At 39.5% G+C, this 26,446-nt stretch overlaps 1 protein-coding gene across 2 annotated transcripts; it reads left to right on the top strand.

Annotated features, from left to right (window-relative positions):
• Positions 1–26,101, top strand: LOC132791907 (myb-like protein X). 2 transcript variants are annotated; one of them, XM_060801031.1, is made up of 7 exons: positions 1–167; positions 3,477–3,781; positions 11,400–11,571; positions 11,888–12,019; positions 20,277–24,631; positions 24,982–25,528; positions 25,586–26,101. In XM_060801031.1, exons 2-7 carry the CDS (start codon positions 3,677–3,679, stop codon positions 25,654–25,656), a joined length of 5,382 nt encoding a protein of 1,793 aa, XP_060657014.1. In that variant the 5' UTR covers positions 1–167; positions 3,477–3,676; the 3' UTR covers positions 25,657–26,101. The 2 variants fall into 2 exon arrangements, with proteins under 2 accessions (XP_060657014.1, XP_060657015.1); XM_060801032.1 differs by lacking the exons at positions 20,277–24,631; positions 24,982–25,528; positions 25,586–26,101 and having other exon boundaries at positions 11,888–12,057.
• The last annotated feature ends 345 nt before the right edge of the window (positions 26,102–26,446 follow it).

The raw sequence follows: 26,446 nt of genomic DNA, 5'->3' as shown, positions 1-26,446 counted from the left end.
CGTAACGTGCGGACGTGCCAAGCTCGCCTACAACAAAATTACAAAAATACGACAACGATATCGTGTTTTAGTGTTTCAGTTTGCTGCACTTGATTTTTTGGCTTGAACAATCACGCAAAATAGACAAGCCAAAAATATATTTAACACAAAATATTTAACATTATACGGTAATAATTAAAGCAAAATGAAAAATGTGCGCGACGCGTGTGCAAAAATACCAAAAAAGATAAAGCAACAAAAAAAATCGGATAATAATAATAATATTAGGGATAATGTGTTGTGCTGATGATGATCCTGCAAATTAAGCGCTTAACATTTTTGCCAATCGCCAAGTTTCACACAAGCCATAAGAATTTCGCTTGTGTTGTTTTTTTACGATCTCCAACTTCGTCTCAGTCTCGGTCTCAGTCACAGCCTCAGTCTCGATCTCTAGGCACGTCTCTTCAATGAGTTTGTTGTGTGTTTGCCGTTTGGGGCTGTGGCGGCGTTGATTTTGTCCATGTCCAGCCAGCGATGCTGCTGGAGTCCAAGGCGCGGCCAGCGGCGACTGTAATTTCTGTCTTGCGCATTCTAAACACACACATACAGACACACAGAGACACACACACAAACACACACACACATAGAGGAAGAGAGAGAGACACACACTCGAAAAAGCAAACAAACAAACAAACAAACATGGAACGCAGTCAAGTGAGCGAGACAAAGCGAGAAAGAGATAGAGAGAAGGCGAGAGGGAGCGGGGGATTGATGAAGACACTCCTGCCATGGCTAGTTTGGGGAGCAGATGCAGATCCAGCAACAACACTTGGCCACATATGTTAACGCTTGCTCTCTCTCTCTCTAAGTGTCTTTCTTCGCCTCTCTTCTGCCTGCTGCGTCGCCATATTGGGCGCATAACGGTGCAAAAATCGCGCTGCTTTTAGCTTTTTTCTGACTGCGCCTCTCTCGTGTGTGTAAGTGTATGTGTGTGTGTGTGTGCTGCTTTTTATGCTGCCAAGTTTATGTCTATGTGTCTATGGCTGCTGCTGCTCCGGCTGCATTGATGACGACCCAGCGACCGATAGACCGACGACCAAAGTGCGATCAAGCGAAAACCGCAAATAAATATAAAAAAAAAACGTATTCGAAGAAGAGGCTAGAAGAAGAATGCAGCATACAAGAAAAATGCACTCGCTGCAGTCTTGAAGTTTGCAGTTGGCGGAGTTTGTGTTGCAGTTGTTGCATCCATCTGCAACTCCATTTGCAGTTTGCAGTTTTGCGGTTGCCTCAACACTTCAGCCAAATGCTGATCGATTGTGCGTGGCAGACACATAAATTCCATGTGGCAGCCACAGCTGTCGCCTGGGCATCCTTATGGCAAAATCCTGCCCTGTCCTCCTGGGACTGGGTCAGCCAAATAATCAATCTTCTCTGCGCTTCTGCTTCTCAGTGTTTTTCTCTTTGCTCTTCGAGCTGATTGAATAGGCCAGCCATTTGGCTTTGGTACTGGCACTGCCCCACTCATCCCTCCCTGGGGCGATTAACGCCCCTCGCTTGCACTTTGACCGCAATGCAAATAATCATCATTGCCCAGGACTTGCACAAAATAAACCGCTAGCAGTGCTGCCTACGTGACTCCACTCACAGAAACCAAAAAAAAAAAAAAAATACTTAGGTTGTACACATGAACTGCAAGAAATTAAAGTTCCAGAAATTTAATACAATTTATTGGAAAAGCTAGTTATTTTGGGAAAATGTTTGAGAAACTGCTGATTGTATTTGAGACATAAATATTTATATATAAAATTTAAATATTTTAAAAAAGTGAAATAGATTAATTCGATTAAAACATTATTTCACATTGAAATGTTAGCTTTGATGAAGTTTTAGAAAATTTAATTAAATTTTTTGGTTTTCTTTTTTCAAAATTTGTCAATATGTTTATTAAAGTACAGAGACATATGTATATATTTATTTATGTTGAAATATCAGCATTGCAACTTTGAGATATTTGCTTAAGAAACATTTGTTAATTTATTAGATTTTCAGTTTTATAAATTTTAAATATAATTCTAACAAAGTATGCAACTGAATATAAGGAAATATCTTTAAAAACTATTTCAATACTCTACAAGAATCTTTTAGTTGCTTTATATAGTTTTATTTGAATAGTTTGTTTTAAAAGTCTGTGAATGAATTTATCGAATTAGAATACTAGATTAGATGTCATAAATCTTGACACAATAATAATGTTTATTTAAGATCACATAATAAGAATTTATTGAATTCGATTATTTAATGCAAAAAATGTTGCTGAATTTTCAAATTTACTATTTAAAATATGCCTGCCTTTCGCTCAGTGTATGGCACTATAATTTACAAGAACATTATTGGTCAATAGGTTATGGCTTTTGTAGTATCAGCAGAAGCGGCAAGCGGCAAACGACGAGCGGCAGCTGAGTGTTAGACTCTCTGTGACTCTCGGAGAGTGTCTGAGTGTGTCTGTGTGGAGCTGAGCTGCAGGGCATTAGCATAGACTGCAGTTTAATGGGCCACACAAACATCGTTGAGCGTTCGATGCTCACTAATTTTTATGTGCACAGCTTGCGGCTGTTTCAGCCCACTTTAAACGGAACTCGAAACCAGGCAACGCCTCTATGATTTTTTTATTAAGTTATAAAAAATACAGCAACAACAACAACAAGAAGAAAAGCAATAGCAATAACAATAACAGCAACAACAGCGTCAGAATGCACACAGATAGCTAAGCTAAGCTGAGCTGAGAAATAACCCGAATTCAGCCAAAAAAAAAAAAAAATAGAAGAAGAAAAAAACAAAAACGAATTGAATGGCTGCGCAGAGCATAGCGACACTTGGCTGGCATAACGGTTATGGGCCTGGAAGCGAGGCTCCAACATACTACACTTGTGGCATTCCCAAACATATTCTCGTATTGCAATAAAATGAGATTTTATAACAGCAGGCAAGAAGAGGAGGTCAACAGAAAAAGAAAAAAACAAAAATAGAACCCAAATTCCAACAAAAGAGAGTTAGAGACAAAGGTCGTCACAGCAAGTGAAAATAGTGACAAGAAAAAAGCACATATATATACATATATACATAAAATAAAAGAGGAATTAAAGTAGGAAGTCGAAACAATTATAGGCAGCCAGGTGTTAATATCAAGTTCGTTGCCTAAGTCTTTCGTTTTTTTTTCTGTTAAAGTGGAGCGCAATGACAGCGCCCATTGAATGCGAATGAGGGGCGTGTGAGCCGGCCGGCAAATACTTCAAGCCAAAAAAAAAGAAAAACTAAGAGACACACACACATATTTTATTATTATTATTATGCTGTTTTATTTTTGTTCGTTTCGTTTTTTGGTTTTTTTGGAGCGCACATTTCGTTTTTTGTTTCGTTGTGGCTTTTCTTTACACACTCATTAAATGTTTCGTTTGGTTTCGTTTCGTTTCATTTCCGTTTCGACCCCTCTCAAGTTCAAAGGTTGTGACACACACACACACACACACGTAGAAATAAAAAGCAATAAACTACTGCAGCAAAAAGTACAAAAATAATATATACAAAACAAAATAACACAAAAACAAAACACTACTGGAAAATTCTTCTTTGGAAGCGAGAGAGCTCTGAGAGAGCAAAAACAACAACGACAACAACAACAACAACAACAACAGCAATGACAGCGACTGCGGCGCCGACGTCAACGTCGGCTGCGACGAGAAAGCAACCTGCAAATAACGCGATGCTCAGCGAAGCTTTTACGGTTAAGCGGCTTTTAGCGGTAAGTGTGCACAACAAAGTTGTCAATACAAAAACACATATACACCACATATATAAGTAGAAGTGCTCCTAACTCAATTTGCAAATCCCATTGATCGGAACAAACGAGCAGCGTTCTTTTTTTTTGGGGCGTTGCCAATGCGAATTACTCTAAAAAAAAACGCCTTGCCCCAAACATTGTCAACATTTGCCATTGTTCCCAAAAAAATAAAAAAAGAGTGTTGAAAGATATAGTAGTCTATATTGAGTGTACTTATCTGTAGTTAGTTCGTGCCTTGGCGTGGGCTTGGCCATATACTTTAACTTGATCGTGGGCCGTTGGCCAAGTTATTTCACATCTCGCTCCCTCTTTGTCCGTCTGTCCGTCTGTTTGTCTGTGAAGTCGGCCATTGGGTCAAACTGTGGCTGATAGATGGCTAGGCGTCGATGATGATGTTCTTCGTCTAGATCTACCACAGCTATAGCTGTTCTTGTTGTTGTTTTTGTTGTTGTTGCCATTGTTATTGCCTGGTAGGGAGTCGTCACTTGAGCGCTGAGTAATGTAGGCAAATTAATCTAATAAAAAGGTGGGAGTCGCATCGCTTTTTTTTCTCTACTTACGCCTCGCTTTATTTGAATTTATGCCTTGGGAACTGGAGTCATGCAACAGCAGGTTTATGTCTGCGGAAGATCGTAAACCTTTGAATTATTGCATGCCATAAATGTTAATGGTGCTTTCCATACCAAGAATAAACATTAAACCAAATGCATTCCACATACTACACATTAAAAGAAGAAGCATTCTTCAGATCATAGTAAAAGAAGCATTTTAATTTGTTGAACTTTAGCTTCAAGTCATGCTAAATTAAACAGATTTTATTAAGTTGTTTATATGACTTGCTGAAATTAGCAAATTCATTTTGCATAGATATTTCGGAAGTTGTTAAGATTGTTCATCAATGATCTCAACTAATTAGCGAAGTCAATGAGGATTTTAGTTTGCTTTATAAAAGAAGCTCAAGGAATTTCATTTACAAAATATTCTTAAATTAGAAGTTATAAGATTAAGAAAATATAAGAAAAAAATATAAAATATACAAAATTAATTAGAAAATCAAGAAATGACATTCAAAATATTTCAAAATTGTGCCTTTCAAAATTTTTGTTTAATCTACAAAAAAAATTACAAAAATGTCAAGTTTTTTAAGAGCAAGATTATCTTTTAGAAATCTTTTCTCAACTAATTCACTTTTAATAACATTTCTGTTGTTCAAATAATTGTAAAATTGCTGCTGACAAACAACTTGTCATCATTGTAGAAAAGTTAAAGAAATTACTTTGTTAAAGATGAAAAAATTGCAAGTTGTTGAAAAGTTTAAGAAGTGTTTATAAATGTCGCTTTTCATTGTACAAAATTAAATCAAATTTGAACAGTAGATTTACTGTCACTTCTTTATGTGTAAGATTTAGTGTTTGGTTAATTCTTCTCTATTGCTCATTTCAAATTCGATCTGAATATAAATTTAACACTTCAATTTATTAAATTTTCAAATTTCTTAATGCATTTTTTTTTTTCTTCTAAATAAATTGGTAATTTTATGAAATACTCTGCAAGGTTTTCCATTATAATCTTCTAGTTCGTTCTCAATATGAATAAATAAAAATTTTTAAAAAAAAACTTCTTAATACAATAGTTAATATACAGCTTTTTCTTCTTTATTCACTATAGACTAAAAAAGTCTTTTGTGGAAATAATCTTCAAGAATATCATCAGTGTTTTCTTAATTAGTTGCTTGCTTAGAATACGAATTTCAATGCCGTATTTAATTGTAAAAATAAAACAAATTTCTTACTACATTTGCAATAGTTAGTTTAAAAATTTTAAACTCATTTCTTTTAACATAGATATAATAAATTAAAACATTACCAATTTTATCGAAACTTCTTCATAAAATGATCTGCAAGATAATTCATATGGTTTTCCTCTATTGTTCTATTTATGATACGAATATCAAGTCGAATTTTGTTATTTAAAATAAATGTAATAATTACCTATTACAAGCAAATAGTATATACATTTTTCTTTCATTTTTACTAAAGATTTCATTAGTAATTTTATCCAAACTTCTTCATCAAAATAATCTTCAAGATTATCAGCAGTGTTCGATTAATTTTCTGTATTTCTGAATAAGCTGCTTGTGGCATCACCTGCATTGTTGCGCGACCTTTTGATCTGCATCCGCCTTTGCCTCTTTGCCCCGTTTGCCACCTTTTGCGCCTGGGCAGCCTGTGGCCAAAGGTCAGCAGACAGTCTGGCGCCCGAAGAACATTAAAAACAAAAAAACTACCAAAGTAATTTGTAAAACACGAAAAATGATTTGCTTCTTTTTTTCGTGTTGTGTGAGTGTGTGTGTGTGTGTGGTTCTTCTAGTTGATGCTGTTGTTGCTTTTTATACCCGCTACCCATAGGGTAGAAGGGTATTATAACTTTGTGCCGGCAGGAAATGTATGTAACAGGCAGAAGGAGGCATCTCCGACCCTATAAAGTATATATATTCTTGATCAGCTTCAACAGCCGAGACGATCTAGCCATGTCCGTCTGTCCGTCTGTGTGTCTGTCCGTCTGTGTGTCCGTCCGTCTGTCCGTATGAACACCTAGATCTCAGAGACTATAAGAGATAGAGCTATAATTTTTTTTCGACAACATTTGTTATGTTTGCACGCAGATCAAGTTTGTTTCAAATTTTTGCCACGCCCCCTTCCGCCCCCGCAAATAAAAAAAATCGAATAACAAGCGTAATTTTAAAGCTAGAGTTACGAATTTTGGTATATATAATAATTACTATAGTAGTTATGATTCCTAAAAATTTGGTTGCGATCAGATAAAAATTGTCGAAGTTATTAAAGAAATACTTTTGTATGGGCAAAAACGCCTACTTACTAGGGGTCTAATTTGCTTTGGCCGACAGTCTGGTATATTGTGCTGTCTATGGTATATTTTGAATGCGGTACTATATCGATATACCAAATATACCATTTGGTATATTTTTTTTGGTTTTTAGTAGTATATTTGGTATATTTTGAGAAATATACCGCAAAATATATTGCTTTTATTCAAAATGGGTAGCGGGTATCTCACAGTCGAGTACACTCGACTGTAGCTTTCTTACTTGTTTTTCTCTCTCTCTCTCTCTCTCTCTCTCTCTCTCTCTCTCTCTCTCTCTTTGTAGCTGTGTTTGAGTTTTAATGGTTCGTCCTGTTGCTGTTCTTTTACGATTGTGCGAGTAAATTACAAAAAAAAAGAGAGGCAGCATGCAGAGGCCAGCCAGTTGTTGTTCATTAGCACAACGCCATTGTAAAAATTGCAAAGTTGCCATAAACAAAGAATAAATCAACCGAGACAGACGAAACATTAACTGCAACTTGCCGCTGCCTCAGCGGCTGCGGCTGCTGCAGCCAAAGTGAATGATGTTTTTCGTTTTGTGGGGGACTTTTGCTGTTGCCAGATTAAGATAGATTGCAGTTCGGCACCTGCACATCAACGTGGGGTGGACGTGCAACGGCGGCTATTTGCCTAAGCAGCCCCGTTGCAAATATAACTTATATATAGTTGTTGTTTTTTTTTTCCTGAGGTATTTAGTCTTTGGCTTTCCTGTCGCGCAGACACTCGAAAGTTGCTGCCACAAAACGAGACGTCTGGCAATGAAAGTAACTTGACTTCTTAATGGGTCAACTTGCCACACACAAAGAGAGAGAAGGAAAGAAAGAGACTAAGCGAGAGAAAGAGAGACTGTCTTTCATATGGTGCCACTCTAATGGGCCAACAACAATGATCACATTCTCTGCTCGTGCTTAAAAGCCACTCGAAAGCATAATTAAACAATTTTTATTGACTTTTTTTTCTCTCTCTCTCTGTTTTTATATTGATGCCGCCGTAGCAGACGCAGAAGAATGGAACTGAGACTCGGTGTCTTTCAATTCTTTTGCCAGTTTCCATTCTTTTCTCCCGATTGCGGCTGCTATTGAGTGTTTTGTTATGAGCCCACGTTTAGTTTTGCGGCTTGTGTCAGCTAAAAGCAGCAGCAGCAACAGCGGCAGCAACAAAAATCCAATTGGAAATAAGTAGAAATTGTGGTTGTTAAGTGATTGTGGATTCTAGATGGTGGAGAGCGTAGCCTACTCTATGGTAGCTGCAAAGTGCATGGGGCCAAATTCTAACTGTATACGCGTCTCATGTTCCCTCACCAAAAACCGTAAAGCCTACCCCAATTTTGGGTTACGTAATGGAAACCAGCAAATAATGCTGGCGGCCTATTATCCCTATTCCGAACCGCAATGAAAGTTGCTCGCAATCTAGTTGCTATTTTTAAAATAGTTGAAAAGTAGAGAGAACTTTTCTATCTTAGAAAATTAGTGAAGGTTTGCAATAAGATTGTAATGTATCTTACAATAGATTTGATTGATGAAGTTAATCATATTTGGTTAGAAGATTAGTGAAGGCTTGCAATAGGATTATATTATATATTTAAAAAGACTTTGTTGATAAAGTTAATCATATTTGGTTCATTAAAATGTATTTAGTTTTAGTTACTTATCACTTTTTCGGCTCAATCGGCTATTTGGGATTTGGCTTCTATTATATTTACAATTAAAGCAATAATGTAAATGCAACCAAACTTAAATGTAACACTACCTTACAAATTATGAAGCAAAGTTTCAGATATATACAACATTTTGTACAAATTGCAAACAAATCAAATTTGCATTACTTAGAATAATAGGTAAATAATGATGTATTATTTATCAATCATCATTTCATAGCTTCATTTATGCTAAAAATAGTGTAAAAGAAAAAGAGCTTCTCTATTCACTTCCCGACAACTTTATTCAACTGTTTTTGTGTATTCTATACTATAAACAGAACTTCTCTTTTTATTTCTTTTCAACTTGTTTTTTATGTTCTAATCTATAAATAGTTGTAGTTAGAGAAATGGCTTTATAGTTTTTTTATACAAGTCTCCCAATTCTGAATTTGTGCTTTCATTCTGTTATTTTTACTTCCTTTCGACTTAAGTTCATGGGAATTTAGATTGACCTTAGGCAAGATTATTGACTTAACCCAAAATTGCAAATGTTCTATTAATGCAGATTGTATTTGTAATATTTCGCCATTCAAGAATGTTCTTTGAATCTTCATTGATAAGCTTGATGAACTGCAAAAATTCTTTCAAATTAATGCTCATTTAAATATGTAGATCTTCATCTTGATGTCTAATGCCAATGTCTTGGCTAAAAATGCAGCCACATCAAGTGCAGTCGGAGTATCGTAATAATCAACATTATCATCAATCTATTGGCATAAACAAAAATCTAGCCAACTTGCCACAGCGTTGCATACAGGTTTCACTTCTTTAGCTCCCGCTTCCAATCAATAGCAACAACAACAACTTCAACAACAACAACTACAGTTAGTAGAGTCTCATGTACAAAGTTGTTAAATTTGTTTAAGAGAGAAGAAAAAAAAGAACTTGGCTTGCGTGTTTGTGTCGAGACACAACGTTTGGAATTTTATTTCCCCGTTCCCCTCGCCCGATAGAAGTGGGAAATATCTGTTTCAATTTAGTGGTGTCGTTGAATTTTATGCCTCAACGAGATTTCAAGTTGGAAATTAAATAGATAATTACACAAATCAGATGCGGCTCAGTACCGTTTTCAATTAGAGTCGAGTTCAGTTGAGGGAGTTTTTGTATTCGCGTAATATGCAAAATAGGATTCAAGTTACGTAACAACGATGAGGTAACTCAAGCTGCAAGAAAACCCACTGGAAGCAAGGGAGTAGAGAACAGTTGGCATAATTAATGGCGTGTGGCGCTTAACGCGACTCCCAAGCGAGTGCATTGTACTCTTGGCCATCTTTGAGATCGGGGTAAACTTGCTCGTACTTAAAGTCGAAGCTCGTTCTAACTGCAAACCCCAAAATACCGGAGAGAACCTTGGCTTTGCCTTCCTATGCGATGTTTAATTATAGTAGAGCCCATTGGCCTCAGTCTGCCATGAAGTTGCCAGTTGGCTGTTGGCTGTTGGCTGGGCGTGTGCTATCATTGTTGTTGCTGCTGTTGTTGCTGTGTCTGTTGCTGTGTTCAGGCAACTGTTAATTTTGTTTTACAACTTAGAGTCTTGAGTCTCTATGTATCTCTGTAGCATCTATAACGTGTTCGTCTATCTTCGTAACTGTCAGTTACAAACCGAAAACCAAACCAAACACATACGTAACTCAAACGCAGACACAATCTGCACTTCGCTCTTCATTCATAAAAAAAAGTAGCTTTGCTCTTTTAGTATCTTGTATCTCGTGTGATTTTTCGACTATACATAAATTAATTGTATGCTTTTTTTTTGGCTAGCGGCTATTTCGTGTGCTCAAACAATTAGTTTAGCAATCTCTCACTTGCTCCCATCTCCTTCCAATCTCTGCAATTCTTTACGCTTTGCTGGCTTCTAATTTGTTTATTAAACTGCAGATTCATATTTGCTTCTTTTGCAATTGAAATTTAACATTACATAAATTTCAATTTGGTTTGCCAATCCACTTATGCATTATTTAAATTAAACCTAACACAATTATTGGCTTGAATTTACACTCTCAACATTTTATTAGTATAGTCTTTAACTATTTACTACTACTTAAATAAATTATATGCTATTACCTAAATGGAAGCTCATGCTGCTTTATGAGCTTGTTTAGCAGTGGAAAAAATAAATAAATAGTTAAGTGACTAATGTTCTGTTCTATAAACAGCAAACATATCAGCTATGTAGATTGATCAATTAGCTTAGCCACTTTACTAGGTCACTTGTGCTTAGCAAACATTTATGTTAGATGCTGTAGATGTAGATAATTTATTTTTAGCGCTTAAAATTAGAAATATGCTCATAAAGAACAACTAGAAAGTGAGTTTATAGAACAGTTTGTGATAAACTTTTAATATTTCGATTTATTTGCAAATATGTTATATTTAAAATATTTAAAATTAATTTAGAATACATTTTTATATCAAATTGAACTAAGTTTTAAAATAAATAAGTTACAAAATTCATTCACTCATTTCACTAAAAGTTTTCTTATGCAAATATGAAAATTTAAAAACCTTGAGTTCTTTGCGCAAACAAAGATAAAAACAAATCGGAATGCAACTCAAGCTTAGGCTTTGAAATGGAATAAAATATGAAATGAAGTATATGAATATAATATTTATTTAGATGCTATGCATCGAGTCCCATGCAAACCAGTTAGAGCTGTTTTGATATTTCTATTTCGATTTGTTTTATCTCAAACTCTTCTACAAATTACAGAATAGATTTAGAAATACCTATATAATAAAATTTGTTTTTATGTGGTTCTTAATGAAAATTAACCCATATTGCGCCAAAGTTTCTAATTTGTAGTTTACAACTTTGCTACTAACTTGATATAAAATCGCTGAAAGCATTTTGATTGCTGGCAACAGATATTTCACAACTTTTATATGTTCTTAATTTGTATATGTAGCAGCTAATAAATATTCTAAATTGTATCTCTTTTTAAAACCTTTTGAATGTTCTTTAATAAATGACATTTTATTTTATTGACTCTTTTGCAGATTTTCGTAGTGTTCACACTGCTCCACAGTAGTCAGGGATTGGAGCTGGGTGACAAGTGTCAGCATGATATGGACTGCACAGATTTCATCAAGGGCAGCAGCTGCTCGGCACTGGGATACTGCGAATGTGCGCCCTACTTTGTCCAATTGGATTCCAAGCGGTGTTTGTCATGTAAGTATTTATCAGAATAAACTTACTAAATATTCTTCAATAGTAACTAGGCAAAGTCAATCTTTGAGTAACCCCCATTCTCGAGGCATTTTTGCCGTATGTTTGGCCACATGGACAAACAAGAAAGAAGAAAGAAGGAAAAAAACCAACCAAATATACAATTGCATTCTTTCGGGTGGGGACATCAAATGTTGTTTGGGGTCGGCAAACAAATGGACCTCTGAGATGTTTGCTTAAATGCAGCACCGTTAATCATACAAAGAACTTCAACTCAACTCAACTCAACTCAACTTTTCTCTTCTCTTCTCTTCTGTAGCTCAACTCTTGGGCGGAGACTGCCAGCTGAGCGAGCAGTGTTCGATGAAGGTGGCAAACAGCAGTTGTTTGGACGGCGCCTGTCGATGCGTCGAGGGATTCTTGCAATTCCGCAAGCACACATGTCTGGGACGTAAGTATCAGACAACTGTTGATCAATTGTGGCCCTAATTGCATGGAATTTCATAATGATAACAACCTTTTATAATCATACACACACACATATACAATTATAATCATCTATCTTAGTAATTACGATCATTGACGATCATTCAACTCGATTTGGTGTTTGGCAACAAATTGCAATAAAAGCAACACGAAAAAAAAATTAAACACAAGAATGGAACTTTGATTGCTTATCATAGGAATTACACGCAACCTGAAGGCAGACTCCTATCTCTCTCTCCTTCTCTCTCTTTCCTTCGTTTGTTATCTCTTTCTTTAATCTGTCTAACCATCTCATTCATTTCCGTTGATTGTTTGTCGTTCGTTAACACTTCTATAACAATTTTCCTTTCTTTTGCCGCCACTTGACACAAACAATTAACATGGGCATAACAATAACAATAACAGCAACAACAACAACAACTACAACAACAAACATTACAACAATAGCTACAACAACAACGTAGCTACAACAATTGCTACTCGTGGGCTAACAAGACAATCGTGTCACTAATTATACGCATAATTGGTTAATTTTCCAAGAACCGGTAATGAGCTCCACTGTACCGAAGAAATCTTCGGACTCAAAAACTCAAAACGTAATGGCAAATGGAAATTGTGAAATAGAATTCGAAATGGAAATGGAAATGGAAATGTGGTCGATGTTGCTGTGAATGTTTGACTTACATTTGTGTGCTTATTGATTTGTGGGTTTGGTTTGTGAGAGATGCGAAGAGCTGTTTGTAGTTACATGCTGTTGGAATTTCAATTGAATGTTTGGGAATGGAATATGGTATTTTCGAATATCCGCTGGAAGATCTTTTCAGTATAATAATGAGATAGTAGTATGGCAGAGAGAATATGCATGACAATTGATCATTCTTCTATGACAATAAGTTAGTTTCAGTTAAAATAAATATTATATTATATTAGATTGGTTTAATATAGAATGTTTTTAAGTAATACATTTTATTCTGCACAATTTACGGTTTAAAATAATCAACATAGAAAACTAAAAGAATTTATACGAATTTCAAGGAAAGATTACAAATTTTTGAGCTAACTTTGTACTAACTTTTTTCAAGAAATTTTAAATTTGCTTATAAAATAAATTATAATATAAAATATTTTTGTATGCTGATTTCAAGCATTAATGGAATGATTATATTAAAGATTTAAGATTTAGACTTATAAATATATTGCATCAAAGAATATGTATTAAAGTGCGCCCAATGTAATCATTAAAAACCGCATTACAAGTTATTAGACTTTATTGTAAGAAAATGCTTGACTTTCCACGAATTTATATTCATTCAAGTTTCGAAGAGCCAAGTTTGCTTAAGGTTGCATTTAATTAAAGAAGAAGTTCCTCGAAGCCTTAAGTTAAAAGAAAACATACAAAGAAATGCTAATAAGCCAAATAAAAGATTTTGTTGCAACGTTTTCGCTGCACTCCCAAAAACTGATCTGTGGTGAAAGAAAAGTTAAGCGAAGAGCAAAGAACTATTGTCAAGCGAGTGAGATTCGAGTGTGCTTTTCTCATTAGCTAAATGCGAGATTTCCGCTGATGCTCGACAAAACTTGTGTACTCGAAGAGTTAAGAGGTTTTTCCAACGTGGCTGAGACATGAGACTGAGACTGTTACGATTTTGATCAATGCAGTTGGGTCGGTGGTCACATTGGCGCCTAATGGCGTTAATCTGATTAGAATGGAGCAGCAGCTGCATGAGTTTGCGGTACATTTGTTTGCCCTGCTGCTTAGCAGACACGACACAGACCTCTGGACAAGGAATTGCCAGAGATCTGGGAGCTGAAAGAGCTGAGCGATCTGAAAAGCTGGGAAACTAAGAAACTGGGAACTGTGCAGCTGGCAAATGCCACTGTGACTCTGAGTTGGACATGGAAGCTACTCGTGTCTTTGCCATTCACCTGTTTGGCTGTTTTGCTGGCGACATAATTATAGCCCATTTAAATGCACTGAATATGCATGCCGCCCAGTGGGCGTGGCACAGCAACAGCTGGATGCCAGCCATGACATTGCCTTGCTTTAATATTTAATTAAAATAATTTTTAATGACATGTGGTCAGGTCGAATGCGAGTCGGCGAGAGCGTTGTTGCGACTGACTTTTGCACAGCACAGTTGCTTTTGCTGTTGCTGTTGCATGTGCATTTATGAGATACTTTCACCAAAAAAAAAAAAACAGAAAAAAGCAAATGGCAGCCAAGTTTGCAGCAAAGAAAGCCAAACGAAATAAAGAGAAGAACCTTTCACCGGGAGCAGTTTTTGGCCCGAAACAGCTTCAGAGACAGAGCGAGACTTTTGGCGAACAACTGCAACTGCAAGTCGAAGTTTTAAGTTTTAGTTCAAGTCCTGTGACAGCCAGCAAACGGCTTTTTGTCGATTTCTATCTGCATCTCGGGGATTCTGCTGTTTCTGCTGCTGCTTTACATGCCTAATTGCCCGCTCCAAGTCAGCGTCAGTCTCCGTCTCCATCTGAGCTGCTTTTTGTAATTAAATTGCACTGATTATGTGAAATGAAAGCCAAGCCAAGCCAAGTCAGTGGCAAGCTCAGCAAAGAAAGTCCAATTAGCGTTGCCAGAACTTTGTCTGTCGCAGCTGGTCGAGAAGAATGCATTGAAAACTGCAAACTCTGCCCAACGTTGACAATGTTCACATGAGCTTGTCTCTCTTTCATACACTCGATTGCCTTCTCGCTCTTGGGTCAAGTTGAGCAAGTGCTGTGCCAGTTTTTTTTGTTCTTTTTTTGTGGATTTTGTGCAGGCTTTCGCTGTTTGTCGCCAGGCCACTTGTTCCAGTTTCCCATGCACCTTAACCCAAGCCCATTTCGGGATTTACCACCGCAGCCGATCTTTATGAGTTATGCACACACATACAACACACACACACACACATATGACAATGTGAGGAAAAAGTAAGCCACAGATAATGAACAGCAGCTAAACACACAAAAGCGAACCATGACAACAAAAAAAGTGTCAGCCAGTTAAATGCGCAAAAAAACGGCTTGAGAAATTTCAGATTAAGATCTCTTTTAACGCGCTCGCTGATTTGCATACAAAGTTGCAGCGACAGTTGCAACAAGAGCAACAAAAGTGCAGCCAATGTTGCTGCGATGCTAATGAATTGCAGCGACAGCTTGATTAACTGGCACTTGTTCTCGTTTCCTACCTGTTTAAACATTTCAAGTGGCCAGAGAGAATTTATTGATGGCTTGAAGTGCATTCAAAGATTACATATTAAGCAAAAATTGTGGAAAGTATTAGAAAAGTATTAGCAGTAAAACTTGAATTTGTAGCTTAACTTTTATATTCTTTATAGCTCAATTTTGTAATACTTATTGACTTGAAGCAGCAGTATAAATAATGTTATTATAGCAATTTGAAAATTATATAGCAATAATTATAGCAATTTTTAAAATAAAACAGTCCTTAAGGAAGCAACTTAAGTGCGCTTGAAATAATAAAGTTCGATCTTTTTGTGGACAACTGAAATGCACTTAAAATAAGTCCATTTAAATTTCGCACTGGTTTGCTTACAATAATTATTTTGCACTCTTTCATCTCTTTTTAGTCATCGTTATAGTCATCAAGCAATTCAAATAAACATACTTCTTTCCATTCCCAACTTGACATATTTAAAACATAATTAATTTTCGGCCATTCAAAAATTATTTGAAGTAAATTAATCCCATTAACACAATTCCTAGAACAAAACTTATGCAAATGTTAGCCAATTATGTTAATTATAAGTCAATAATACTTTCGTCTTTAAATGATGCTGATAAACTATAGCTCCTAAATTCCATGATTTATCACATGCGCAAATATTGCGTATACGCAGTGGAGAAAGATAAGTGAATCACCAAATATTTGCAATAAATTTGCATAAAGACCTTTCATATTTCTCCACTGCTGGCAGCCCAGCTAATCAATAGCTTAATCTGGAGATCAACCAGATGCCAAGAAGACAATCGTCTGGCTTCTCAGGTCTTAATCGTGCTCATTTGCATTGCCATTTCCATTTCCAAAAAAGACAAAAGACAATGGCTTCGCATTCCTCTCACTTTTCTACTCTCAAATTGTGACTATTAATCTTTGATTTAAGCACTCGACCACGTTTCGTTTGTTCTTCATACAAACGAAAAAACACTTTCCATGCCAAAGCAAAAGACTGAAAAATATGAAGAGAATTCCATTTCATTTCGTTTGACCAACTTTAAAGTCACCCAAAAAAAAAATTGGAAAAAATATGGAAAAAAAGTGACAATACAACTGTGTTAATTTGCGCCGCTTTTGTGTTTTGTGGCGGGGAAAAATGTGAACATTTTAGCCAAATTGCGCCAGAAGCCAAATTGCATGCAAATTATGTGGAGCAGACCAAAAGCCATGACCAGTTTTTCCGATGCCACGTCCAGTTTCCAGTCCAGTTGCTCCGAGTGCCGCGCGCACTTCCGCAAACAATAATAGTAATAATAATAATAATAAAAAGAAAAATGCCATAACAATGAAATTAGAGAAATTAGAGGAAAGCATAATTGTTGGGGTTGGCAAAAAAAACGAGGTGACTTGGCAAACAAATTCAAACATTCAAATGAAACCGAATTACAAATGGGTCTTAGCACAAATTAACCCATCAATGCGGCGTGTGGAATGTGACACAGTTTTTCTTATTTGCTTGCAAATTGAATTTATGTTGATTTTGTGTGCAATTATGATGAGTAGCGGGAGTTGCAAACAGCAAACAGCAAAGAGCAAGAGCAACTCTAGTTTACCAGTTTACTGGTTGCAAGTCAAAACATTTTCACACGCGCCGAGCTGTCGGAGCCGTAATCGAAGTGGGTTACCAGATGCAGTCGTGCCGCATTCGCATGCAACCTGTCACACCGGTGTGCGCCAGATGCTAGCCGAAAGAGAGAGAGAGAGAGAGAGACACAGAGAGAGAGAGACGGACAACCGGCACTGCTAAGTGGCCATGGCATTGCCCCAGCTTATCGATCACAGCACAGAGGCGTCTCTCAACGGGGAAATATGAAAAGTGAAAGAAAGAAATATCTGCACAGCTTCTCGCTCTCTCACTAGCTTCGCTTCCATATTGGTGTCAGCGTTCGAGCTACTCGCATTTGGAATGGCGCATTGTCTCTGCCCCTCTTTTTTCTCTCCGAGTCACAGTCACAGTCAGAGAGTCAAAGTCAAAGTCAAAGTCGAAGTCAGATGCGACTGCTGCAAAGTTGGAAGTCGGTGCCAGGTTAGCGTCAGTGTCAGTGGCGCATTCGTTAAGTATACGCCATGTATGCGCCTTTTAAGTGCCTAGGCCAACCGGTTTCATGGCACATGCATTGTGCACTACCTTTGTGAAAAGCCGCCAACGTTTGACTCTTTGTCAGTTAACCTCCCTTGCCTTCACATCCCCTCGCCTATGCTCATGTTGCACGCACGCTCCCGCGGGAAATTTTGTAAGTTCATCTTTGGAATGTTGCATCAAAAATTTGAAGCTCAATGCATTTATGAATTTATCACAAATATTAAATCTATTGAATTTGTCGTAGTCTGAGCATAGTTTTTAGATCTATTAATAAATATGCCAACAAATTTTAATTCATTTCCCAATTTAAAATACATTTTCTTTGCTGCTCAAATGAATTTACATAGCTGCAAGTTCCGTCAAAGCAATAACTGCTAAGCTACGTTTTTTCTATAATTGCTATGCACTTTAATAAAAAAATTGGCCTCTTAAGTATTTAACTCTAGGCTTAGGTAATCTATGGTAATCTTCAACGGCCGCAATAATCCTTAAAGCCAATTACAAACTTTAAGCTGTAATTATGCTTAAATCAATTTAGTTCACAGTCAACAGCACAAAAGAATTTCAGGTTTGTGAGGCAATCAAATTTTGTTGCGTGTAAAGCGACCAACAATTAAAGAATTCAGATCACAAAAGATGAAGTCTTTCAGTAATTAATATTAATTATGGCTGAACTAGAAAGTAAGCTTCAATAAGCAATCAAATGCAGTAAAACATACATCAAATTTTATATCATAACAGAAGAACAAATCCTTTACTTTTTCAGAAATATTAATTCATTATTATCTAACGCATATTTGGAAGAAATTACATATCAAATAATTGCTGTAAAATAATATAAGTTTTCGGGAAATATTTACTTATTGTTATTAACATTATTTAATGCCTAGTTGCTACAAATTACACCTAAAATAATTGCTATTTGCTGCTTCACCGCCTCTGATCTCTATAATTTTCCTATTATAACAAAGTCAGTTACTCTTTGAAATGCGTTTTAGATCTCTGAAATTCCACATTTTATTAACTTAACTTATTCACAAGCATGCCTATAATCAGTTTTCCGCTGGGAACCACAGACTGGCAAAAAAATAAAAAATAAAATTGGGGCGCCTAGCTGGCTCTTGTTGCATTCCCAGCTGAGGCGCAACATTGCCGCTTGTCAGACAAAGCGCAGCCAGACGCAACCCTAAGGGCAATGTTGACGCCAAACTGAGGCGGTGTAGTGAGGAGTTGGGAGGTGGTGCGGTGGTGGAGCAACGAGTGGAGCAACGATTGCAGGTGCAGCTGCAGCTTGTTGTGGCTGCCTGCTTGTTTAGTTTGCTCACTTGCTTGGTTGCCTGCTTGGTAATGGCAATGGCATGTTGCTGTTGCCAGTTGCCAGTTGCGAGTTGTGAGTTGCTCCACTGCAGTTGCTCCGTTGCAGTTGCAGTTGCTGTTGGTTTGCCTGCCACGCCAAATGCCGAAAGCCAAAACGAAACAAGTGAAAACAAGTTGAGCGCCTGTAGCAGGCGGCGGCATGCCCCGGAAAGTGGGTCAGAGTCGCTCTGAAGACATAGATGGAGTTGGAAGCCAGCATACTATATAGAGAGAGGGAAGTTGCTAAGCAGCTAACGCTGAGATTCAGGTGGCTAGCCTGTTATAGAGTAGAGTATAAAATAGAGTATAGAATATGGTAATGCATAGAGTGTAGAGTAGCGTATAGAGTTGAGTATAAAGTGGAATTTAAAGTGATGTATAAAGTAAAGTATACGGTGGAGAATAAAGTAAAGTATAGAGTGGAGAATATATTGGAGTATAAAGTGATGTATAAAGTGAAGTGTAAAGTAGAGTATAATGTAGAGTATAAGGTGAAGTATAAAGTAAAGTATAGAGATCCCCACTCTAATGTTTAATGAATAAAGTAATATATAGGGTGGAGTATGTATTACAGAGTAAAGTACAGTATATAATATCATAGAGCTTAGAGAAGACTATAAGAGAAACTAGAAAGACAAAGTAGAATATTTAATGGAGAATAGAATAAAATTTTTATTAGATTATACAAAGTGGAGTTTAAAGCAGAGTATAAAGTAGAGTTCTATATTTCAGAAAATAAGTATAGAATAGAATAGGGTTTGGATTATGAAGTACATTATAGATTAGAGCATAGAATAATGTGGAGAACAAAGTTTGAATTTGTGTTCAAAGTGGAGTGAAACATAAAGTGGAGAATAAAATATGTTATAGAGCGGACCTCAAGATAGAGTATGAGTAAAAGGGCGATATTACGTTGTATTTACAGAAGAGTATAAAGTTAAAACTAGAGTATAATGCTTAGTATGAATAAAGTGAAGTATAAAATGGAGAATGAATTACAATATAAAGTAGAGTATAAGCTGATATATAAAGAGGTATTAAAAGCATAAAAAAACAGAGCTTACTACAAAATATAGAATATAATATAATCTCCAATGCAAAGAAAGAGACAAGAAATGGGGAAACGGGAAATTGGCGACCGAGCGACTGGGCGACGTCATCAGCAATGCGTTGTTGACGTTGCTTTTGATGTTGTTGTGGATGTTGAATGTCGACTGCTGATTGTGGATGGCAGTTGGCAGTTTGCAGTTGCAGTTGACTCTATTGACGGTTATTAGGCATGTCGAAGGCGGGCTAATGCCTTGCAGATTGTTGGCAAACAACAGATTGCTATAGTTGTTGCTGATGTTCACATTGATGTTCTCTTCTACGTGGTTCTGGTTGATGATGATGATGGCTTTTTAATATGCATTTGGCGGCTGGCTGATGCATGCTTTACGGTTAACTTAATAACAGAACGTTGTGTGCGCTATACCCCAAAGCGGAGCATGCGATACTCTCAAACTAAACCCGTCTCTCTCTTTTTCTTTCTTTGTATTTCTTTAGCTGCTCATCCTGGCGCTGTTTGTTATAGCCACGCCCATTGTCAAATGTTCGATACACGCACCCATTGTGATTTCCTTATCCCCAATCTGTTTGGACGCTGTCAGTGCACGGCACCATCGCGCATGGTGGGTGGATTGTGTGTGGCACCATCCAACGATGAAGCGGCAACAACGGCAACAGAGGAGAAGGCTTCCACAACGTCTACGACATCGACTACCAGACGCACCACAACAACAACAACCACAACCACCACCACGCCAAGAACCACAACAACTACGACGACGACAACAACAACTGCTGCTCCAACTACAGCTAGAACCACAACTGCTCCTGTGATCTTAGAGGATGAGCAGCCTGCCAGCGTTGAGGAGCAAACCCTTGAGGAGGACGACAGCGAAGCAGCCAAATTGCGGCCCCAAGTCAGCGAATCAGACAACGGCGAGAAGCTCGAAGCAATCGATCTGGCACATGAGGAAACCGAGTTGACACAACAGCAACAGCAAACAGACAAGATTGAGCAACAGCAGTCAGCAGAGCAACATCAGACAACGGGAGCACAGCAGCTGTTGACGCCCGCCGATGTGGTGACCGAGGCCATAGAAGCCACCGAACAGGAGACTGAGGCGGCACCTGCTTACGATTATCCCTACAAAATCGATGAGGAGTACGCCGAGGAGCATGAGATCAAACCAGAAGCTGAGGCCGAGGAACATGAGGTGAAACCTGCAGAAGTTGAGGCAGAGATTAAACCAGAGGTTGAGGAAGAGATTAAACCAGAGGTTGAGGAAGAGAATAAACCTGAAGCTGAGGCAGAAAACAAACCTGAAGCGGAGACTGAAGCTGAGTCAAAGCCAGAGATTGCAGCCGAGCCACAACCAGAGACCGTAGAAGAACAACAACAGTCAGAGACTTTGCCAGAGCCAGCTGCAGAGCCAGAGACCGTGTCGGAGTTAGCAGCGCCCGCAGAGGAGGAGAAATTGCAGCATGTGGAGGAGACGCAACAGCATGAGAATGAACCACAGAAAGTGGAAGAGACGCAGCACGAAGAAGAGCAACAACATGTGGAGGAGTCGCAACATGTTGAAGAGGAACAAGAGATCGAAGCGTCGGGCGCACAAGCCAACGCAGACGATACCATGAAATTCGATTATGAAACGGCTGTCGATGAGGAGGAGCAGCCACAACAGCCACAGCAGTCGCAACACGATGAGCTGGAGCCACAGACTGATGCTGAGACGCCGCTGGAGACTGAGCAAGTGAATGAGAACGAAAATGAGACCGAGACTGATGCGGAGACGGAGACGGCCACAAAGCATTATGAGCAACAGCTGCAGCTGGAGGATGAGAAGGAGGTGCCAACCGATGCTGCTGATGATGATTTGATACCCGTGCATAACGATGAGGTGGCTGAAATTGAAAGTGTGACCAGTCAGCAGCCAGAAGCCGCAGCAACAGAGATCACGCCAGAGGCGGAACAATCGGGCGATCATGAGCTGGAGCAAGATACAGAGATCACGCAGGAAGAACAGCAAGAGGCCGCAACAGAAGCAGCAGCAACAGTTGTGGAGGAGGAAGAACAGGTGCAACAAAGTGCAGAGCCAGCGAAACCTGAAGCCGAAATTGAAACTGAGGTTGAGCCAGAAGCTGAGAATGAGACTGAACCAGAAGCCGCAGAAATCGAGCTGACAACAGAAACCGCGGCGGAGAATGCAGTTGAAATTGAGAAGGAGTCTGAGATTGAGACAGAGCAACAGAAGGAATCAGAGAACGAAACAGAGACCGAGAAGGAGAAGGAGTCGGAGAACGAGGCTGAGATTCAAACAGAAGCAACACAAAGCGCCGACGTCAAGCCGACAAGTGGCGAAGATGATTTAAATGAAGCCAATCAATTAAATCAAGAACAAATCGAGGCACAGCAGCAGCAACAAGTCGAGCAGGATGAGACAGAGGCGGAGGCAGAGTTGGCAACAACCGAACAACAAGAGCAACAAATCAATGAACAGCAGCAAGAACAAGTTGCCAGCCAAACTGAGAAGCAGACCGAACTGGAAGCCGAAGCTGAGGAGGTGGAAGAGACATCAACTGCTGCAGCTGGAGCCGAGGAGGCAATCAGCGAAGCACAACACGAAGAATTGACTTACCCAACAAATGATGATGAATTGGCGCCACAGCAGCAGACCACAGAGCAAGAAGCTGAGGAAGAGCAAAAGATACCAGAGGAACTGGACGCGGAGGCGGAGGCGGAGGCAACGACTCAACTGACGGCAGTTGAACCAGAAATCGCAGCCGAGTCGCATGAGCTAAATGCAAATGCAATTAAGACGCCCGAAGTGTCGGAAACAATTGCAGAGCAAGAGGCAGAGCAAGAGACTGAACAAGAGGCAGAGCAAGAGTTCGAGGCAACAACTGAGACACAATCGGAGCCAGAGACTGCGACGCAGACAGAGCAGATAGACAACGACAACGACAACAACAGCGTGGCTAATGATGAGGTGTCGCATGTGGAAGCAGTTGAGGCGGAGACAGCGACCGAAACCTATCATGATGAAGGTGCGGCTGCGGCTGTCACAGATGCACTGCCAATTAACCACGAAGAGCTGCAGGAAACCAGCGAAGCTTTGAAGGAGACCGACAACCAAGCAGCACCAGAGTCAGAGACAGATGCAGAGTCAGAGACGGAGACGGAGTCACAGTTGGCAACCACAGAGCAGGTGGAGTTGCAGCAATCGGAAACTGTCACCGAGCGCAGTGAAAGTGGAGAGCGTGTTGTGGCTGAAACGGAAATGGACAAAAATGAAAATGATAATATCATAGAAGGAGCCGAGCCAAATGTGGAACAAGAGCCAATCAAGGCCATCGAGCTGGAGGCGGCAGCACAAACCAAACCCGAATCGGAGCTTGAGACAGAGGCGGAGGCGGAGTCGCAGCCAATTCAAGAGATGGCTGAGGAGGAGACAACACCTGCAGCTGAAGAGACTTTGGACTACACCAGCATTGAGCAGCTGAAGGAACACATAGCACAGCAGGAACATGAGCAACAGCAAGCTGAATCCGCGACAACTGAAGCGGAGGAAGAGACAACACAAATCCCCGAGCTGGCTGCCGAAGTGCCCATTGTAAGCGAGGAACAAGTTAAGGATGATTTCAAGGAAAGCGAAAGCATTGCGGGCATCCTCAGTGATCTGATGCTTGAGGGCGACAGCACGGTGCCTCCTGTGCCATTTGGTGAGCAACCTTCCGAGACCATACCGATGCCGACTGAGACGGAACAGGATGAGTTGCCCGAGGTGCCAGATCTGATGGCTGAGGCAGCAGAGATGCATGAGCACCAGCAGGAATTGGAACAGGAAATACAGACAGAAGATCAGCAGCCAGAGGAAACACAACAGCACGAGATGGAGCAGCAGGTGATTGAACAGGTTCCTCAGGAGGAAGAACAACAGCATCAGGAGCAGGAGCAACATCAGGAAGAGGAGAAACATCATGAAGAGGAACCACATGTGGAAGAAGAACATTATGTGGTAGAAGAGCCACAACAGCAAGCTCAACCACAGACGGAAGATCAACAGCCAGAGGAGACCCAACAAGTCGATGAACAGTCGCAGCCCGAACAACAAGATGCAGAAGAGGCAGCCGCCACTGATGCTCCCAGCAACGATGAACAATTGATTACCTTCTATCCCGAAGTGTCCGCTCCAGCAGACAACTCAGAGGAGCAACATCAGTCCGAGCCCAAGCCAGAGTACACCACAAACGCACCCGAAGCCGAAGCGGAAGCAGAAGTCGAAGAGGAACGCACCTTGTCACCCGAAGAGCTGCCATTTGACCTGAGCGACAACTCAGGACCAATTAGACTGCAGGAACTTGAATCAGACAGCTTGATTTTGGAATCGACCACGCTAAACACTTTGTTGAACAATCACATTGAGGATGAAGCTGCCCCAGCACACAAGCAACCCAATGAGGAAGCCACACCCAATCCTGCGGATATTGTGGAGATCACCACACAAACCATGCTGGGCTTGGCGAGTCGTGTAACGTTGATGGAACCCGCTGCACCAGTTGTGACCACGCTGAAGCCACTGATGAACTGGGAGGAAGCCACACCACAGCCAGGAGCAGCAGCTGCTGAACCGCTGCTTAGCGGCAAACCAGGCTCAGAGTTGCGCAAGCGTGTGGAACTGGGATTGGAAGCTATCTCTTTGGGTCTACCTTGTGCCAATGATCGTCAGTGTCAACTTGCTGATCCCCATACAGTGTGCAATGGACGTGGTGTATGTGATTGTGCTAGCACCGAGGGAGCTGCAGGACAGTGCAGTGCAGAACGCACCGGATGCAGTCCAGGAACATTCCAGGTAAGCAACGATGGCAATAAAACCACGATAATTTTGGCTGTCACTAGAATAATTAATTCGAATTGATATGCGAAATCAGGATTCAATTCACGAGACGTATTTATAGTGCTCCGATTTTTCCTCTCCAATGAAATTTTACTGAACCGGTTCACCGGTCTAACACTCAATTTTTCTAAGGAATGTTCGAGGTAGATTTGTCAACTATTTATTTACCATTTCCGAACCAAAACCTATCTTTTACTTAGAAAAAGTCGTTTGGGTTCCTATTCATAAACCGATTCGCATTAAAGTCTCTTACTGAACCCATTTTCTAAATCGTTCCTTACTAATGAATGTTCTCACACTTACAGTGCCGCTCGAGTGGAGTGTGCATCTCTTGGTTCTTTGTGTGCGACGGACGTGCCGACTGCAACGACGACTCCGATGAGGAATGCACCCACAATACACGACTGAACCAGACCTGTCCGACGGAAGCTTTCCGCTGCGAGCGCAGTGGACGTTGCATCTCGAGGGCGGCGCTTTGCGATGGCCGCAAACAGTGTCCACATGGCGAGGATGAACTCGGCTGCAGCGGACAGCTGAAGGGCGGCAACAGTTGCCCGCCACACACGTTCCGCTGCAAGAGCGGAGAATGTCTGCCCGAGTATGAATACTGCAATGCGATTGTGTCGTGCAAGGATGGCAGCGATGAGCCGCCACATTTGTGCGGTTCAAGGGCCATGCCCAATCTGTTCATGCGCCTGATTGAGGCGGGCGGTTTGCTGGCCAGCCGTAATGAACCCGACGCCTACTGTCCGCATCGTTGCAGCAACGGACTGTGCCGATCGACGGCCATTGTGTGCTCCGGTCGCGATGGTTGCGGCGATGGCACCGACGAGCAAACCTGCGCTGTCTGCCGTAAGTTGATCTTTCATTATATTCTCAACAGATTCTTAAATTTATTTCTTTCTTTAGGTTGCCCTGCGCCCAATGCCGCCAGCCTGCCCGCCTATTTGGCCAGACATCGCCCCATGCCGCTGTGGTAAAGCTGTGGACGGAAGCAACATCTACCAACACTGCATTTTGCAACACTTGCAAAACACTATTTCGCGCACATTTCCCACACACACAATATTTGAAATATCTGAATTTTTGATTTAGCATTTAAGTTGAATTTACGCTATTTATTTATTTATTTATTATTTTGTTTGGACTGCGCCATGCCACGTCCAATTGCCACCTTGCTAGCAAGGGATTGTCCTCAAAGCGCATCCTTTGACCCAGCGATGTTGACAATTGTGCGCCCTCTGCGCGCTCCTCTATCATCCACAAACACCATCCCAAAACTATTCACTCATTCACTCTATTTATTCTACTCATCTACCCATCAAACTATTTATTTTCACACTACCCAAAAAAAAACACGAAAAAAAAAACCAAAAAGCAAAAACAATCTGCATTCGCTTAGCTTAGTTTTATGAAATTATCTAATTTATTTAAATTATGGCCAGGCAAAAAAAAAAACCAAAAAGAAACCGAAACAAGAAATACACAAATGATGCATTTTTATCTATTAATTTGTTTGTAAATAAGTTAAAACAATGCTTGCATGTACATTAGATAAATGACTATAAATGAAATTGTAAGACATAATCAATTCCTTTATCTACTCTTACTTTATTTACAATATATACAAGTATATAGTGTATCTTTCTTCAAGTCAAAAACAAAATAACAAGAATCATCGTAAAATGCATTAATTAAATAATTATGATAAAAAAACGTATTTTTAAAATAAAAAAATATCAACAAATTATAAAAAGTGTTTTCATTAAA

The sequence above is a fragment of the Drosophila nasuta genome, chromosome 3, assembly GCF_023558535.2.
Source record: "Drosophila nasuta strain 15112-1781.00 chromosome 3, ASM2355853v1, whole genome shotgun sequence".
Taxonomy (NCBI): Eukaryota; Metazoa; Arthropoda; class Insecta; order Diptera; family Drosophilidae; genus Drosophila; species Drosophila nasuta.
The sequence above is the reverse complement of the archived record's forward strand: the minus strand, read 5'-3'. Positions and strand labels throughout refer to the sequence as shown.

What these genes read in the sequence shown, in the direction of transcription:
- LOC132791907 (XM_060801031.1), top strand. Translation starts at nt 3,677, where the DNA reads ATGACAGCGACTGCGGCGCCGACGTCAACGTCGGCTGCGACGAGAAAG. An exon ending in CGGTTAAGCGGCTTTTAGCG is followed by an intron (nt 3,782 to 11,399) that starts GTAAGTGTGCAC and finishes ACTCTTTTGCAG; the next exon opens with ATTTTCGTAGTGTTCACACT. An exon ending in GCAGTCCAGGAACATTCCAG is followed by an intron (nt 24,632 to 24,981) that starts GTAAGCAACGAT and finishes TCACACTTACAG; the next exon opens with TGCCGCTCGAGTGGAGTGTG.